Below are 16912 nucleotides of genomic sequence, written 5' to 3'. Positions count from 1 at the left end.
TTATTTGTATTTGTTTTGTCTTTGTAAGTTTCCACTGTCCTTTTGTGTGTGTGTGTGTTCAAAAATTGAAAAATTAAATTATAATCATATCATATTGTCTTTTGATAACAGCTAAAGACCACATAAAAGACCACATTTTTCTGGTCGGCATCCTAAACACAGCACAAGTAGCCAACTCTGGGCCCTGATCAACAGGCTATGCTAAGCCTTACTCACTGAGCCCTCACTGACCTTAAATGACACATATGAACGGGTGAAAGAAGTGTAAGGGCTCCAGATACTTGATTAGGCGTGGGGCAAACTGGTTAGAGGCATTTCTTTAGAGACATTAGAGCTCAGCTCAACACAGAGCATGTTGCTTTGAGTATGTTGTTATCGCCCGCTTTCTTAATGTGTAATGTTTTTATGATTTTGGATTTCCCCTGCCAAAGTGTGAGTCAGTCAGAATACTTTAATGACAGTCACATCTGTAAATGTGCAGGCACTGACAAAGATTAGCATTGCCAAGATGGTGAACGAAATTGTTCACAAACGAACCAATCCAGTACATTATCTGGAAAGACAGACTTCTATAAATAACTAGAATGATATTAAATTGAGACCCAATCAGTATAGCATCTGTTAAAGAAAAAAAGTAATTCTGACATTGGAATTCAGAATACCATGAAAAAGCTCTCTTGGCATGGCAGGCACTGTTTTGGAACAATGGTGGCATTTTCATTGGCTCCTTATAGGTGCCACGTGTCTTAGTCATGTGTCACTGAGTCACCCTGAATGGTAGAGCCTGAATGTTTGTTTTTTTGTTTTTTTTTACAATCCTTAAAGAAGAGCTGTGCATTGTTTATTTCAGAAGGAGGTTGTTTTCTCCCCACATGCTATGTTGACATGCGCACACACATATTTGATCCTGTAAAATACTCAAGGATAATGTAAATGAATCATGTTCTATGTTCTAACAGTTTTGTTTCAGAAAACCTGAAAACAGACCTGCATTGTAATCTTGAAATGACTGAATTTAGCAAATTATGAGAACAGCTAAATAACATTATCTTTGAACCTACGTTTCATATAGCTACACCGATAAACCAGCAGATGTCCTCATGCTTTCTATGTCTCAGTGTAAAACAACTAATAAATCATGCACTGTAAGGACTGTAAATTAGTGAATTGCATTTGATGTCTAAACTTGTTTCTGTTTTTTAGTTTCTTTATTACGTTCCCAGCCAAAGACAGTAGTATAAGTATATAGTAGAATATAGTAGAAGTATATTCTCAGCATTGTCTATTGAACATATTCATTAAAGATGAATTATTGAAAAAAAACTTTTGAGAATCTAAGAAAAACAAATATTGAAATGATATGCGTTTCTTAAAACTTGTTTTCGATTTATGTAACACACTCCATACCAGTTGGTGGCGGTAATGCACCAGCTCGTTGTTTGCCAACCGCCACTGAAGCTCTAAAAGAAGAAGACAGGTCTCCCAGCTGTGGATAACGTACGCAGCCTTATAAACGCCAACACTTCCGTGTTTTCCAGGTTCCACAGCGACTGCCTTTATTTACCCAGCTGAGAAAGCGTTAGAGTGACAAGATGAGTAGTGAAAAATACCCCAGGTCCTCTATTGAAGACGACTTTAACTATGGCACAAATGTCGCTACAGCCAGTATCCAGATCCGTATGGGTAAGTAAAGTAGCACGGTGGTTGACAGCACCGTGCCACGTCAGTTAACGCTAATCAGTTAACGTTAAATACTGTGGAAACAATGGTCACTGCCGTTGATCTGTTGGTATTATAGCTGTTGTTAACAACCATTCATTGCCTACTGCTTCCAGCACAGTGTTAGCTGGATAGCACTGGTTTGAACTTAACGTTAACTTAAGCTAACAGTTAAACCATTACACTGTACACGTCGTTAGCATTGATGTGTTTACCTTGGCTTGAGCGAGCTGCTTGTACTGGCTCAAACCTGTCCTGTCTGCCCTGGTTGAGACTGCACTATATAGCTAGCTGTCACGTTAAAGCAAACTTGTTTTTGCTCACACAAACACACAAGTCGCCCCCCCCCCTTCATGTTCAGGAAAGCGTAACGTTACACATCCAGCCAAAGGTTCAGCTGCTGTAATTCTGTGTGTCCTCTGCTGTCTTTGTTGGTCAGACTTCCTGCGGAAGGTGTACACCCTCCTGAGCTTGCAGATCATCCTGACCACCGCCACCTCTGCCCTCTTCATGTTCTCTACAACTATCAAGGAGTTTGTCCATGCCAGGTGAGGAAGGGCTGATTACCTTCTTACTAAGATGTACATAAGCACACCTACACTTACCGGTTGTTTGACCCACGGTCTGGTTTCTTCCTCAGTCCTGCTGTGGTTTTGGTTTCGGCTCTGGGCTCTCTGGTTCTTCTGCTGGCCCTGGCTGTGTACAGACACCAACATCCAGTCAACCTCTACCTGCTGCTCATATTTGTAAGCTTTAGTTGTTTCAAGTGTTTTATCTCACTGGCTCACCGTTACGGACCCTAACGTTGAGATGGAGGTATGTAGAGTAGCCAAAAAACTGCACTCAAGTAAAAGGAGGGATGCAACAACCCGATAGTAACTCGATTGTTGGTGACAAGGGGGCCCATCTATTCAATAACCTGCATATTACGTGATGCATCAGCAGTGTGCCGGTAGAACCGAACATTTTGCTACATGTAACATAACACAAGCAACGTTTGAGTCAGTGTGATGTCGCCTCACATATAATAGAATGATTCCCTGTCTCTTCCTCACAGTGAGGAATACAGTTTATTCACTTTACACTGGTATAGGATCAGTACTCGCCACTGGCAGACCCCTAAAGCACAGGTAGTGGGACTGAAAAAGGTAGATCCTAAGTAATAGTGCTTTGCAAAAACAAGTGCTCAAGTAGAAGTAAAAGTAGTCATCAAAATATTTGGGGTAGAGTAAAAAAGTATTTACTGACAAAATTACTTATAATTTATAAAATGAATAAAAAAATACAGCTTCCCCAAATCTTTTATTTGATGGGGATATAACAGCAACAGATGGTCTTCCTCAGGAAAATGTAAAGAAGTGACAAGTCATCATCTCCTGGTTAGATATCCTGCCACATATTCACCAGGCCAATATTCCCAGTCTGTATCTCAAGAGTGATCACAAAATATCACAGTAATATTAAACTCTATTTAGTACACCAATTGTTTAAATCAAATCAATATCACTTATCAAATCAAATCAAATATCAAATCACCCTTTGCCTTCAAAACAGTATCAATTCATCTAGGTACACTTGCACAAAGTCAGGGATGTTGTAGGCATATCGTCAGATGGATGATTAAACAGTTACACCAAACGGGCGCTGATGATCATAAATTCAATATGTAGGTTGAAACAGAAACAGCTATGTAAAAAGAATAAAACTGGTTCAGGAACAGCCAAACTCTAATAATAATAATATATGATAATTAAAAGTAGCGGAAATAATGTAACAGGGTAAAAGTAGATTTTTCTTCAAGATACTCAAGATTAAAAAGTATGCTGCATAAGAATTACACCAACCAAGTACAATTTGCTCAAAGATATTACTTCAGTACAGGTAACGGAGTAAATGTAACTCATTAATATCCACCTCTGCATTTAGACTAGCTAGTCAGTGAAAATAACAGTACAGTACAGTGTACATTTATTCCTTCCATTTATTTCCATATTTGCCATTTTAATTTTGTGATGCTAGATTAGCTGCTCAGTGACTTTACAGTAACTGGTTATTTGATAAGCTGATTAGCGTGTAACTAATTGTGTGTTGTTTTCAGACTCTGCTGGAGGCAGTTTCTGTGGCCACAGCTTGTAAGTAACTTCTGATGGAGTCTGTCAGTCACCATCCTTTGAGCCTGTTGGCAGACTGTCCTGACTGCAGAGCTTTTCTCTCCACAGTGACCTTCTATGAATACTCCACTGTACTGCAAGCCTTGTTCCTGACCTGTGCCGTGTTTGCTGGACTTACAGCCTACACCTTCCAGTCCAAGAGAGACTTCAGCAAAATGGGAGCAGGGTGAGTTTGTCAGGGCTGCTGCTCAATGCTGATTATCAAAGCTGCTGTATTCCCCCTCCAGAGGGAGTCACTGTCAGACGTTTAATATCTGATCTGTTCTGTCCTTACAGGCTGTTCGCCTGCCTGTGGATCCTCATCATTGCAAGCTTCATGAGGGTAGGTGGAACTGCCAGACATTAATTTGCCTAATTTCATATGAAGGAAATAAAATGAAGTGAAGGAAAGGGAGAGATAAAGATAAATAAGAAGGCTGCATTCAAGGGGCTGTGCAGCTGTGGACATGTTGCTACAGGTGAAATATGATCCTGGAAGTCTGGTGTGAGATTGAAGGCTTATGCGACACCACATCACTGCACAGTGGTTTATGCGACTGTGAGAAAGGATTTTACCACTAAAGTCATCACATGACCATTTTATCTCCCACTGCGTTTATTGTGAGCTAAACAGCAGAATCCCTGCTAACCCACCAGGAATGTTCACATGCATGTCTTTATTTGGCCAACGCAGCACCTTGCCAGATGATTATGGTTGTGTATCACTTAAATTTGAGCGATTCCGACCCGTTTGTGTTCACTGCTCGTGACATTCATCCAGTTCCTCCTTGCTCGTTTTCCCCTTCATGGCTAAAGTTTCTGTACTGAAAAGAATAATATTGGAATCATTTGTGGACATAATTTATTTCCCTTCGGTATAAAAGGTGAACGACAGCTCACTTGTGTTTTGTACCTGAGTAGGAGACGTTGCTACTGTTAGCGTTAGCTGCATCTGGGGGCGTCACTGGCGATTCACGCCGTGTTGGATCTGCTTCCTCCCTCGCACCGAATGTCCTAACTGCTGGTGTGTCATTTTGCTGTGTCGTTGTCTTTTTTTAGTGAATCTTAGCCAAACTTTAGAGTGTTTGCTGCGGTCCGCCATGGTGCAGGAATGAAGTAGAGAAGTACTCTTCTCGCATACATTGTTGACATGGGAAAATGTTATAAAGTAAGAATCCTTTCAAAAATCAACATGTTAATAGATTATATTTATAAATTAACAAAATCCAAAGTTATCTGCAGCCAAAAAGTTTAATGTTTTGAATGCTAGTCTCTCCTCACAATTAACGGTCGCCATCTTGGCTATTTAGTGGAAGGGAAGTGAAGCTTCAGCAGTTGCAGTTGCTGCACCGTACTATAGCAATTTTAAGTAATGCATGTGTGTGTAAGGAGACAACACTTTCCCAGTGTGCATGAGCTTTAAAGTCTCATTAACTAACAGTTCATAAAGTAAAGGGAGTGCGGGTGACTGCGGGACGTTGAGAGAACAATTGTATCCACAAAATGTAGTCCTAGATCATCCAGTTTCAGAAAAAGCCAGGGTGTAACTTTAATGGGACACAACAGTTGGCCCTCGATGTACAGTTTCCCCATGACTAGTGCAGCTGGTCGCCTCTTATTCCAGGGTTCTTTGAAGAGTGGGTACAGTGATTTTTTTTTTTTTGATTTTTTTTTTTACATCTTTAGGTAATTTCTTTGGGGAGCTTGTTGCTCATGCCGAACGTCGTACCTTTCAGCCCCCTCCCTTTTTCTTTTGACCAGTTCTTTCTGCTGGTAATGTTCAAATCCTTTATTGCTTTTGCTGTCCAGGTGAGGCATGCGGTGGAACATGATGTTATGGACATAGTCAGGTGGACATTTTAGGGAGCTTGCTCTGGGTTTGCAGGATTGCTTTATTAAATACTGGGTGGACAATACTTGGCTCCTTCAGGCAGGCCAGACGAATGCTTTATGATGTTGAAAAGAACTTGCATAATGTAAACTCTCAGGGTAGCACACTTTTCCAGCCGGAATCTAGCTACAGCGTGCCGCCATGTTGGAGTCATGGGTGATCTATCTACTTAGTGCTGCCTGCTTTGCCTCAGTCAGATATGTGTGTGGGCTTTTTTTTTTTTTTTTTTTTTTTTTTTTTTTAAGTCAGTCTGCAAACAGCAAGGCACAAAGAAAAAGAGAAAGTAAGAAACAAAAAGTAAAACAACAGAAAGAGAAACAAATATAGCAATAAAGAAACTGAAACAAAATAGAATCTGACAGAACAAAGAAACCACTAGAAAGGAGTGGTCAAACACTGGTTTGGTGCTTTCTCTAAAAGTGTCCCATTACTTTTAGTTCATAATCTGTACTAACATGTATTCTGGTAAAGCTTTTTGTAAGTGGATTAGTCTCTGTGCAAAACATTATTTTCTAATATTCACACATCAGAGTGGATTATGCTGCTCATGGATACCCACATGCCAGAGAGCAGGAGAGAAATATGACAAGTGATGTGTGTCAGTGTCATTTTAAAGTAACACAATTATATTAAATATACATAATAACACAGCATGTATGAATGTAAAGAGAGCATGAATGCATACAGAGTCAGTGGAAAGATGTGCAGAGAGGTTAGACAAAAACACATTTGCTCAAGTTGAGACATGTTTCACATTTGCTGTGATCCTTCACAGCAAATGTGAAAGACAGACAGGAGCCGTACACAAAAACACTGTCCGTATGGGTTGTAAAATAAACAGTTGACTACTGATAAAAACTTTTTTCTTTAATGGTGGTGATCAAATGTACACAGTGCAGTGGACAGAGTCGCCTCCATCCTGATTGACAGGTTGCCATGGTAGCGACTTGTCAGTCACAAGTTAGCCCCACCCTAAAGCATCCCCTGCTTTATCTATTTTCCTCTAAATGGGACCATAATTTCCTAAATGAACATCATGCTGTATTGAAGAAGACTTGAAACTAGCGACTGATAAACTCATTAGGAAAGTGTTTACTGAGGTAATAAATCAGGTGAGAAGGAGGCTCATTTTGCCACTGAGTCCAATGCAGTCGGATTTCTTTTGCATCCTGTGGAGTCGCCCCCTGCTGGGCGTTAGAAAGAATGCAGGTTTAAGGCACTACCGCACTGGCTTCACTTTTTCAGAGCTGTAGGTTCCCGATGGTTTGTTATAGACACTGTGTGTTTTGTCGGTCAGAAACCCATTCACTGCAGTACCGTGAGGGGCCGAGAAGGTTGTGATTTTTGAACGCGGTTGTGATCGAGGGATGGAGCATTATGTAGAGTCCATTAAGTTTATAGACACCTTAACAGTTTATATGGGATACAGGGCTGGAAGATATCATCTAAAATCAATATCAAGATTACTTGATACATTCACCTCAGTAACAATTAGTTAAACAATATCTTACTCTGTGTACAAGATTCTCTCTGTCCTCACAGTGTACCTGTTAATAATTATTTGTACTGAACAATTCACAGAAAGGTCTCCATCGTAGCCTGGGGCCTGAGTTGTTTGAGCCTGCATTCACTGTGCCAGGTCTTGAGGTTGAGATCATAGCTGCGCAGCCGTAGGTCTTCCATTGCAGCTAGGAGGGACTCCTCTGGGTCATCATGCGGTTGCACCGCCTAGCCGCTAGACATGTGCTGCTCATCTTCTGACACACATGCCGCTGTTGTTGATGACTGTCTACAGTTGCCTGGGCAACTGAGGTCGTAATCCTGAAGGTGTGCAGGGAGCGTTGTGTTCCTCTTGACTCGCACGTCTGCTTCTCGTTCTCTCAGCTAGAGGGTTGACATTTTGCGCTGCAGTGTCCCTGAAGTTGTATGTAGTTCTGAAATATAAGCAAATTAATAGGCATCAGTGTAATTACACAGGATACTATATATATGTACATAGAATTTACATTAGTCTAATATGCCAAAAATAGGCTTTTGGCCATCAATGCTACCACAAACTTTATTTGTAGAAACTTGTGTTGTAGCCACCAGCATATAGAACAATATGAAAAGGAGTTAACTTCATTTCCATGTAATAAAGGCTGAGTTAGACTTTAAGGCCATAGACAGGTGTTTAGAAATAGTGAGGTCCTTGTCCTGCTTTTTAAATGAGAACAACTGCAGTAGCTTTCAGGTTTTGCCCTAAATTACCTGACACATTAGACAAGGCATGACGAGAAAGAAAAAGAGAGAGAAAGAACCCCTCCACATGGTGGCGCCCTCTGTCTGCCCTGCTCCGACTGGACACACGTTTAATTACAGGTGCATTACAGAGGTCGGTGGCAGCATGTAGGAAGGAATGAATTTATAAACAAACATGACAGAAATTGCTTGGTTACTGTATAAAGTTGATTTTGTTAACTTAACAATTAATTGCCCATCCCAAGAGTGGAAGCTGTGGAACAGTGTTGTCCACATACCACATGCTATGTACTTGGCCAATTAGTGAAGAACACAAACATTCTAAATAGCCAGTCTATGTTGCCGGCAAAGTTTCGGTACAGCTGTAAAGAGAAGTCAGCCTCATTTCCCCTTCACGCTGACTCTGGTCTCTCTGCAGTTCTTCTTCAACAGTGACAGCACAGAGCTGATCATGTCTGGAGCTGGGGCTCTGATCTTCTGCGGTTTCATCATCTACGACACCAACCTGCTGATGAAGCAGCTCTCCCCCGAGGAGCACATTTTAGCCTCCATCAACCTCTACCTGGACATCGTCAACCTCTTCCTGCACATCCTGCGTCTCCTTGACTCGATGAAGAAGCACTGAAGGCTGCAGTACCACTTCAGACTGCTTCACTCGGCTATTATCTATTGTTGTTAACCCTAACAGCCTCACTGGAACCCCTCAGATATGACTGTCATTACCCTGCATTCATGCGAGTGTTACCATCCTGACGTTCACAAACATGAGATTTTAGAGGGGACTCTTCATTCTGTGCTTGGGGAACTCTCTTTACAGGCAGCTGCACTAAGTGCTTCTGTTTACTTTACCCATACTTTTTGTAGCTGATTGCACTTTTGTATTAAATGAAGTCAATCTATAAGTTTTGATTATTCTGAAATGAAAATGTACTCATTATAATTAGGTGACAGCCAGTCAGTTAAGGGGACATTACATGATTTGATATAGGGCACACTAGCATCCCTACCCGGCCCAATTGCAGCTCTCCTTGTTTTTGACCCCAGATAGACACTTTGTGATGTGAGGCACTAGTGGATGCTGTAACAATTGTAGTGTGTGCATTTTTCTTCCCAACAGTATCTCTCAGTGGTGATTCAGATCTATCATTCCACTCATTTATTCTGTTATTTATTGTTTATGTTTTCAATCTTGTCAGAAATGAGTTTATTCCACCAGTGCACTGCAGCCCTCTCATGTGCCACATCTGTTAATGATGTACAATAGCAAGAAAAATTAATTTGCATGCCTGGGATTTTTAATATCTGTGATTGTATATATGTTTATGGTGTAAATGTAACAGTGACAGTTTTTGGGATCAAGAACTGAAACCCTGAAACATGAGGTAAGCCTAAATATGTGATTCGTCTGATTCATCTGCATCAGGATATGTTAAATGAGATGAAGGCGTTAGCTTCAACTGTTAATTAACTAACGAATTAAAGACCACGTGCAATGTTTTTCATTTTTAAACAGTTGTGCGTGAAGTTATATGAAACTGCCTCCTGGTTTTGTGCTGGACCATAGACTGCATATAAAGATGGCTGACGCGTCTCCACTTCCTCCCTCTGTACAAAAACTAAGCCAAAGTATCCCAGATGCAAATTTGCTAATCCTACTATGGCGAAGGCGTGACCCATCCTGCTCAGCCTCTAATTGGTTTAGCCTGACAATGTTTCTCACATAGCTGTCCCCAAGCAAGGTTTTCTTTATGTCTCACGTACTGGAAGTGGTGGACTTTAATGCATATTTATTTTTAACTTAAGCAGAATTGTCGGCAGTTTTGTGTTTACATGGCTCATGCTGTTCACTCACTCACTCAAGAATAAATTATTGTTTATAACCATCTGGTTCATTTGACTGAACTCTAGCAAGGTCTGACGAATCAAAGGCAGCTTACCCACTGAACACTTGAACACAGGTCGGCTTGATAAGAACTACCTAAAACAACAAACAACCTGTGGGGGGAAAAATGTATTGTGCACTTTGATTGGAGGGGGCGGGGCTTATTATCTATCAGAGATGGGGACTCGAGTTTGAGACTTGCACTTAAGTCTCACTCAGTGACTTCAGACTTGACTCTGACTCGAGGTGTGGGACTCGTGAACAATGTTTATTTTTAGGAAACTTCAGCTTGATGTTTGGACTCTACTTCAGAGACTTGAGACTTGACTTGGACTCTTGCTCAGAGACTTGAGACTTGACTTGGACTCTACCTCCTAGACTTGAGACTTGACTTAGACTCTACTTCAGAGACTTGAGACTCGACCTGGACTCTACGTCAGAGACTTGAGACTGACTTAGACTCTACTTCAGAGACTTGAGACTCGACTTGGACTCTACGTCAGAGACTTGAGACTCGACTTGGACTCTACGTCAGAGACTTGAGACTCGACTTGGACTCTACGTCAGAGACTTGAGACTCAACCTGGACTCTACGTCAGAGACTTGAGACTTGACTTGGACTCTACTTCAGAGACTTGAGACTTGACTTGGACTCTACTTCAGAGACTTGAGACTTGACTTGGACTCTACTTCAGAGACTTGAGACTCGGCTTAGACTCTACTTCAGAGACTTGAGACTCGACTGGACTCTACGTCGAGACTTGAGACTCGACTTGGACTCTACGTCAGAGACTTGAGACTCGACCTGGACTCTACGTCAGAGACTTGAGACTCGACTTGGACTCTACGTCAGAGACTTGAGACTCGACCTGGACTCTACATCAGAGACTTGAGACTTGACTTAGACTCTACTTGAGACTCGACTTGGACTCTACGTCAGAGACTTGAGACTCGACTTGGACTCTACCTCAGAGACTTGAGACTTGACTTAGACTCTACCTCAGAGACTTGGGACTCGACTTAGACTCTACTTCAGAGACTTAAGACTTGACTTAGACTCTACTTCAGAGACTTGAGACTCGACTTAGACTCTACCTCAGAGACTTGAGACTTGACTTAGACTCTACTTCAGAGACTTGAGACTCGACTTAGACTCTACCTCAGAGACTTGAGACTTGACTTAGACTCTACTTCAGAGACTTGAGACTCGACTTAGACTCTACCTCAGAGACTTGAGACTTGACTTAGACTCTACCTCAGAGACTTGAGACTTGACTTGGACTCTACTTCAGAGACTTCAGACTCGACTTAGACTCTACCTCAGAGACTTGAGACTTGACTTAGACTCTACCTCAGAGACTTGAGACTTGACTTAGACTCTACCTCAGAGACTTCAGACTCGACTTAGACTCTACCTCAGAGACTTGAGACTTGACTTGGACTCTAGCTCAAACACTTGTGAGCATCTCTGTTATCTGTACTGCAGCCAAACATCACGGGGCGAGCTAGATGTTTTGGCTTTGCTTTTGGGGAGCTGTCACGTTGTCCGTCTTTATATACAGTCCGTGTGCTGGACTAACAGCAGATTCTTTCTGGCATTGTGTTTGTTTTGTTTATTATGCTTTCTGATAAATTGCTGGTGTAAACTGTTATTAAACAGTCTTTATGGAGCTGTCACAGTCATGTGGAAATAAAGATTAAAATATTACATACTGACTGAAAGGGGGTGACTATTTTTTGGGATATTAAATGTTTTATTTGTACTTATTTTTGATCGATTTGTGGAGATTGTTTTCCCTTAAACAGTCTTCTGTTGATCGTAAAATCTTAAATCTAAGTCCGAGGGCAGAGAGGGGATTATTTTTAATATTAGACAAACATTTCCGTTTTGACTTCATACAGTTTACTGATTGTCTTTTCATGTGAAAATCAGCCTGCAAAACTTGCATTTCTGTACAAAACTCAACTGACACTTCACTGCATGAAAACCAGGATTATCAACATAGTTATTGTCATGTTCACCCCACCCCCCTGCAGCTCTGTAGAGTGCTCCTTTATCAGGATCTAGCAAAGATCTAGTTATGGATTCCAATGCAAACACTGTTCCTTTCACAGCTTTGTGACTAAAACAAAGCAAAACTAAAGTAATCACACTAAGTAAAAATGATTTGTGTATCTAAAAGAAATCTTAATGAGATGTTGGCACCTCTGAATTGTTTCCCAAAAACTTTTATTGATATTGTATTGAGTGTTGTTCCTGTTTATACATCAGGGGCCGTATTCACAAACATTCTGAGAATACTTTTCTACCTTTGTAGGAAGGAGTCCTGGCTTAGGAAGGATTTTGGAAAATTCTTAGAGCGACTCTGAGCAAGAAACGGACAGAAACTTAGTGAGGAAGTGTGGTTGACCCTGTAACTAGGTATGAGCATAGGGTATGAGGCATCTCTTTTAAATTATATGATTGGTTAATTAAAACAAAAGAAATAGTTGCTTAGAATGGACAGTAAAATCGTTAGGCCAAGCCATTGAATTTAGTAAAAAAATAAAGTTTCTGTGTTAAAATGAATACTATTTTCACATCTGTTGAATGAGTTGTATGCCATTCTTCAAAAGTAGTGTTGAAACATACTTTTGCAGTACCTGTTCACATGCTGATAGTTATTATATATTTTATGTTTATTTACCATGCTGGTAATTTCAGTACTTTTGTACTGTTCATCAATTTAGGCCTATAAGTTGTGCGTTGGTTGGCATATAAATCTATCCTCCCATAAACCAGCGAACAAGCAAACAAGTAATGGAAGCAACCCAACTGAAAAAGAGCAATGTTTAGTTGTTATCAATTAGTTAATTAGCGTAAAACTATTGGTTGTGCGCACTGTGCACCAGTGGAGTACGAATAAATGTGTTGCAGTCCAAAGCGAGAGGGGAGATTGCAGCACACAATCGGGATTCTTCACACACAGGTAAGCTGTATTGTTTACTGCTGGTAAAGTTCACTTAAATACAGATTTATACAGGATATGTATTGTTTGGGCATCTGGTAAGGATGCCTCCTGGACGCCTCCCTAGGGAGGTGTTCCAGGCACGTCCAGCTGGGAGGAGGCCACGGGGAGACCCAGGACTAGGTGGAGAGATTATATCTCCACACTGGCCTGGCAACGCCTCGGGATCCCCCAGTCTGTGTTTCACCTGTGTCGCTTATCTCCACCCACTTAGGTATTTAAGTCTCTGTCTCACTAGTGTCTATTTTCCAGTTCATTGTTTCACTTCTGTGTTCATGAATGTTCATACCAGTGTTTGCATTCCTGCCTCTTGTCTCTGGATTATTCCCCGTGTTTTCCTCTGGATGTTTTGACATTCAGTTTTGGACTTCTCACCCATTTTTATGGTGGATTACTTTGCTTTTGTTTCTGGACTGTCAACTGCCACCTCATCTGTAAATGTCCCCTATTGTAAATAAACACCTTATCTTTCCCATTCAGTTTGTGTCTACATGTGGACTGAAAACCCTGCTTTATCATCTGTTTTCCTCTAAATGGGACCATAATTTAATTAACATTATATTTCTTAAATAACACAATAAACACAATACTATTGGGCAAACTGAAAAATAACCAGCACAAAAGAAAACTAATTAGTAATATAGTTTTACTAATCAATTACCAAATCAAACAAAAAGCTGTTCATTTTTTTATGGTTTATTTGACAGGTATAGATACAGGATAGACAAACTGAAAATGGCTATCTGATGCAAACATCATAGTGGTTGAAGTGGATGCTAATTTGCACAATGAAGGTAAACTGAATACAACAAAATACAATAATGCACACATAATGCCACATACTGTTGGTCATCTGTTAATACTCATGCATCATGCCCATCCTCCACATGCCAGTCCCCCCACTTGTCTACTGCTAATGATGGTTCAAAGTATTGTGCCAACACTTAGTGTATCTGTGGGACAGCAATGCTTTTTCTTGGGGGCACGGTGCCCTGTCCACATTGTGACACCCTTAGCTATGGCCTATACACCCTATGCCTATAGATCAGCCCTGAGTAGAGATAACATTGTAGAATACAGGCAGTCTCTCAGCCAGAAGAGTAATAGTGAAGAACTGGAAGCAGCAGCATGTAACAGTACCTGTAGGATTCTGAAATGGGCTTGTTAATTCTTTTTGGACTGCTAGCAGGACAATCTTATGAATCTGCAACATCTGATGATTGTGTGCATGAGCACATGTGGGTCCCTGTCTTGTCAATCTTGTAATCAGTCACAGCAATCACAAAATCACCTAATTAAATAACAAGATGTACATGTTTTTGGTAAAAATGCTGGAGTTCTTAAATAAGTTAACTGGCTTAATCTGGTTTAAATAAATGGGAATGATTTCAGTTCAAAGTTGAACCATTCTAATAGCTAACTAGCCAATGACACACACAAAACAGGAGTGAAAAGACCATGCTGTACAGTAAAACGTTGTCTATGAAGATTCTCAGTCATCCAGGTCATAGTTATCCAATGAAGGTTAAAATCAAGGGCAACTGGACTTGGTTGAAGATACTGTTTTACTGTACTGGTGTACAGTAAAACACAATTTCAAGAAAATGTATGATCACATTCTCTTCACTCTCTTCAGCCATCTTTTTAAAAAAACAATAAGATGACAGTCTGAAACTGATACTGCACTAAAGCAATTAGGGAATCTTTAGAAATGTATGGTGGAGTATCACATCTAGTGTGACGTTACTGAGAGCTTTTTATAAAATATAATGCAATGCATTCGTTGAAGCTTTTTATCTCCCACAGTGAAAATCTAACGCTTTGACCTGAAAGACAGACTTCACACACGTGAGGTGGGGTTCTTGTTGTTGTTGACCAGGTCTAGTAGGATAACTCACATCGCACCCATCCTGTCGTCTTTACACTGGCTCCCTGTCAGGTTCACAATTCATTTTAAGGTTTATGTTACTATATAGAGCCCTTCATGGTCAGGCATCTGAGTTACTTATCTGACCTGCTCCACCTTTACATCACCACTAGGTCACTTAGGTCTTCTGACCAGGGCTTACTACTTGGCCCTAGCGGTCTACTAAAAACAAAAGGTGACCAGGCTTTGAAGTGGTGGCGCCCACTCTGTGGATCGCTCTTCCTATGGATACGTTCTGCTGTCTCTGTTGATGCCTGTGATGGCCGCACTAGCAGCCACACATGGAAAAGACGACAACTCACGGTGGTAACTCTTTCATTTGTTTTGAGCACATTACATATCATACAAAATAAATAACTGGACACACATTTTAGTTTTAAAAACAGTTTTATTAGTTATTTGACTTTCTATTTGGGTGCACACAGTTATTTAACTTTGTCAATTTAGCTAATTTCAGGTTTCATTTCTTTAAGTTATGCTCTGTGAAATTAATACCTTTCTTTTTGAGATACCAGTTAGTGGGGAGTTGCTGCTGGCGGTCTCTGGCTGGCTGACAGACAAAAGGACTTCCAACTGACTCTAAGCTGTTTAAATAGGGGAATGGAGAATTGGACCATGTTTTCCCATATCATGGGGGTGGCAGAGTGTTGCATTTTAGAATTGTGTTCTTTTCTTTGCTAGTTATACTTTGTTCTTATGATTATTTGATTGTTTTACCCTTAATTCATATTAGGTAGCGTTGGTTTAACATTTGTTGTAGTTATTGTGGTTTGTTTAGATATTATGTGTTTGTCTAACCCCTTTGTGTCAGAATGGCCTGATCAGCCACTATATAAGTTTCCCCCATGTCTCAGTCTTGTTAGGTCTGTTTATTATTGTTGTTATTGTGTGATTATTTTTTTTATATCTATCTATATTATATTTATGCTGATGACACACAAATATACTTGCCCGTCAGATCCACAGACCCTGTAATGCTGAGTTCACTTAACAACCGCCTTTGTGAAGTTAAAAAATGGATGTCAAATAATTTCCTCCAGCTGAACTCAGACAAAACAGAAATCCTGGTCATCGGGTCCCAGCAGATGGCAAACAAATACTGCCATCTGCTGGTTCCCTAGTAAATAACATTAAGCCTGTGGCAAAGAACCTTGGTGTTTGGTTTGATAGTAATTTAAATTTCGAGCAGCACACCACAAAGCTTGTTTAATCATGTTTTTATCAACTTAGAAATATAGCAAAAATTCGATCTATGTTAACTTTTAAGGACACCGAGACCATTTTACACGCCTTCATCTCATCACGGCTGGATTATTGCAACAGCCTTTTCACCTGTTTAACCCAAAAATCTATTGATCGACTCCAGACTGTCCAGAACTCAGCTGCCAGGCTTTTAACCAGAACAAAGAAATATGACCACATTCTCCTATTTTAGCTTCATTACACTGGCTCCCAGTATGTTTTAGAATTGACTTTAAAATTCTATTGATCACTTTTAAAGCTCTTCATGGCCTCTCGCCTTGTTATGTTTCTGACCTTTTAGTCCCATACACACCAGCACGTACCTTGAGATCCTCGGGCAGAGGTCTGTTGTCTGTTCCAGAGTCTCGACTGAAAACTAAAGGGGACAGAGCGTTTGCTGTCAGGGCCCCGAGGCTCTGGAACAGCCTGCCCGAGGAAATCAGGTCGGCTGAGTCAGTGAACTCTTTTAAGTCCCTTCTTAAAACATACTTTTATAGGAGAGCCTTTCCCGATCTTATTTGACTTTATTTTATCCCTTTTATTTTATTGTATTTTACTAATTTTACATTTATCTTAAACGTATATTTTAGTCTTTTCAATGTTTTCTTACTTTTATCTGGTATTGTTTTTGTATTATTGTCTTTACACTTGTTAAAGCACTTTGTAACTTGTTTTTGAAGTGCTAAAATAATAAAGATTATTATTATTATTATTACAAGCTTCTTTTCCTGAGCTTTCAACCAAAGCTCACAGCCTTAATCAAGGAATGGGTTTGCTTATTTGTCAGCACATGACGGAAGGTAATAGGTGGTTGTATAATGGGGGGGGGGGGGGGGGGGCAGCCTCTGTCTC

The 16912-nt window shown here is 40.5% G+C and overlaps 1 protein-coding gene across 1 annotated transcript; it reads left to right on the top strand.

Moving 5' to 3' along the window:
- Positions 1-1468: 1468 nt before the first annotated feature.
- On the top strand, positions 1469-9884 carry tmbim4 (transmembrane BAX inhibitor motif containing 4). The gene is made up of 7 exons (XM_038739209.1): positions 1469-1683; positions 2159-2267; positions 2360-2465; positions 3818-3851; positions 3939-4056; positions 4167-4212; positions 8420-9884. Exons 1-7 carry the CDS (start codon positions 1593-1595, stop codon positions 8624-8626), a joined length of 711 nt encoding a protein of 236 aa, XP_038595137.1. The 5' UTR covers positions 1469-1592; the 3' UTR covers positions 8627-9884.
- Positions 9885-16912: the final 7028 nt, after the last annotated feature.

This window comes from Micropterus salmoides, unplaced genomic scaffold (assembly GCF_014851395.1).
Source record: "Micropterus salmoides isolate LMB-PRFRI ecotype aquatic unplaced genomic scaffold, ASM1485139v1 Ms_hic_scaffold_23, whole genome shotgun sequence".
NCBI lineage: Eukaryota > Metazoa > Chordata > Actinopteri > Centrarchiformes > Centrarchidae > Micropterus > Micropterus salmoides.
This window is presented reverse-complemented; position numbering and strand designations above follow the sequence as displayed.

Excerpts from the sequence above, each read along its gene's own strand:
- tmbim4 (XM_038739209.1), top strand. The coding sequence starts at position 1,593 with ATGAGTAGTGAAAAATACCCCAGGTCCTCTATTGAAGACGACTTTAAC. Across the intron at positions 1,684-2,158 it reads CAGTATCCAGATCCGTATGG|ACTTCCTGCGGAAGGTGTAC; the intron begins GTAAGTAAAGTA and ends TTTGTTGGTCAG. Across the intron at positions 4,057-4,166 it reads TTCAGCAAAATGGGAGCAGG|GCTGTTCGCCTGCCTGTGGA; the intron begins GTGAGTTTGTCA and ends CTGTCCTTACAG.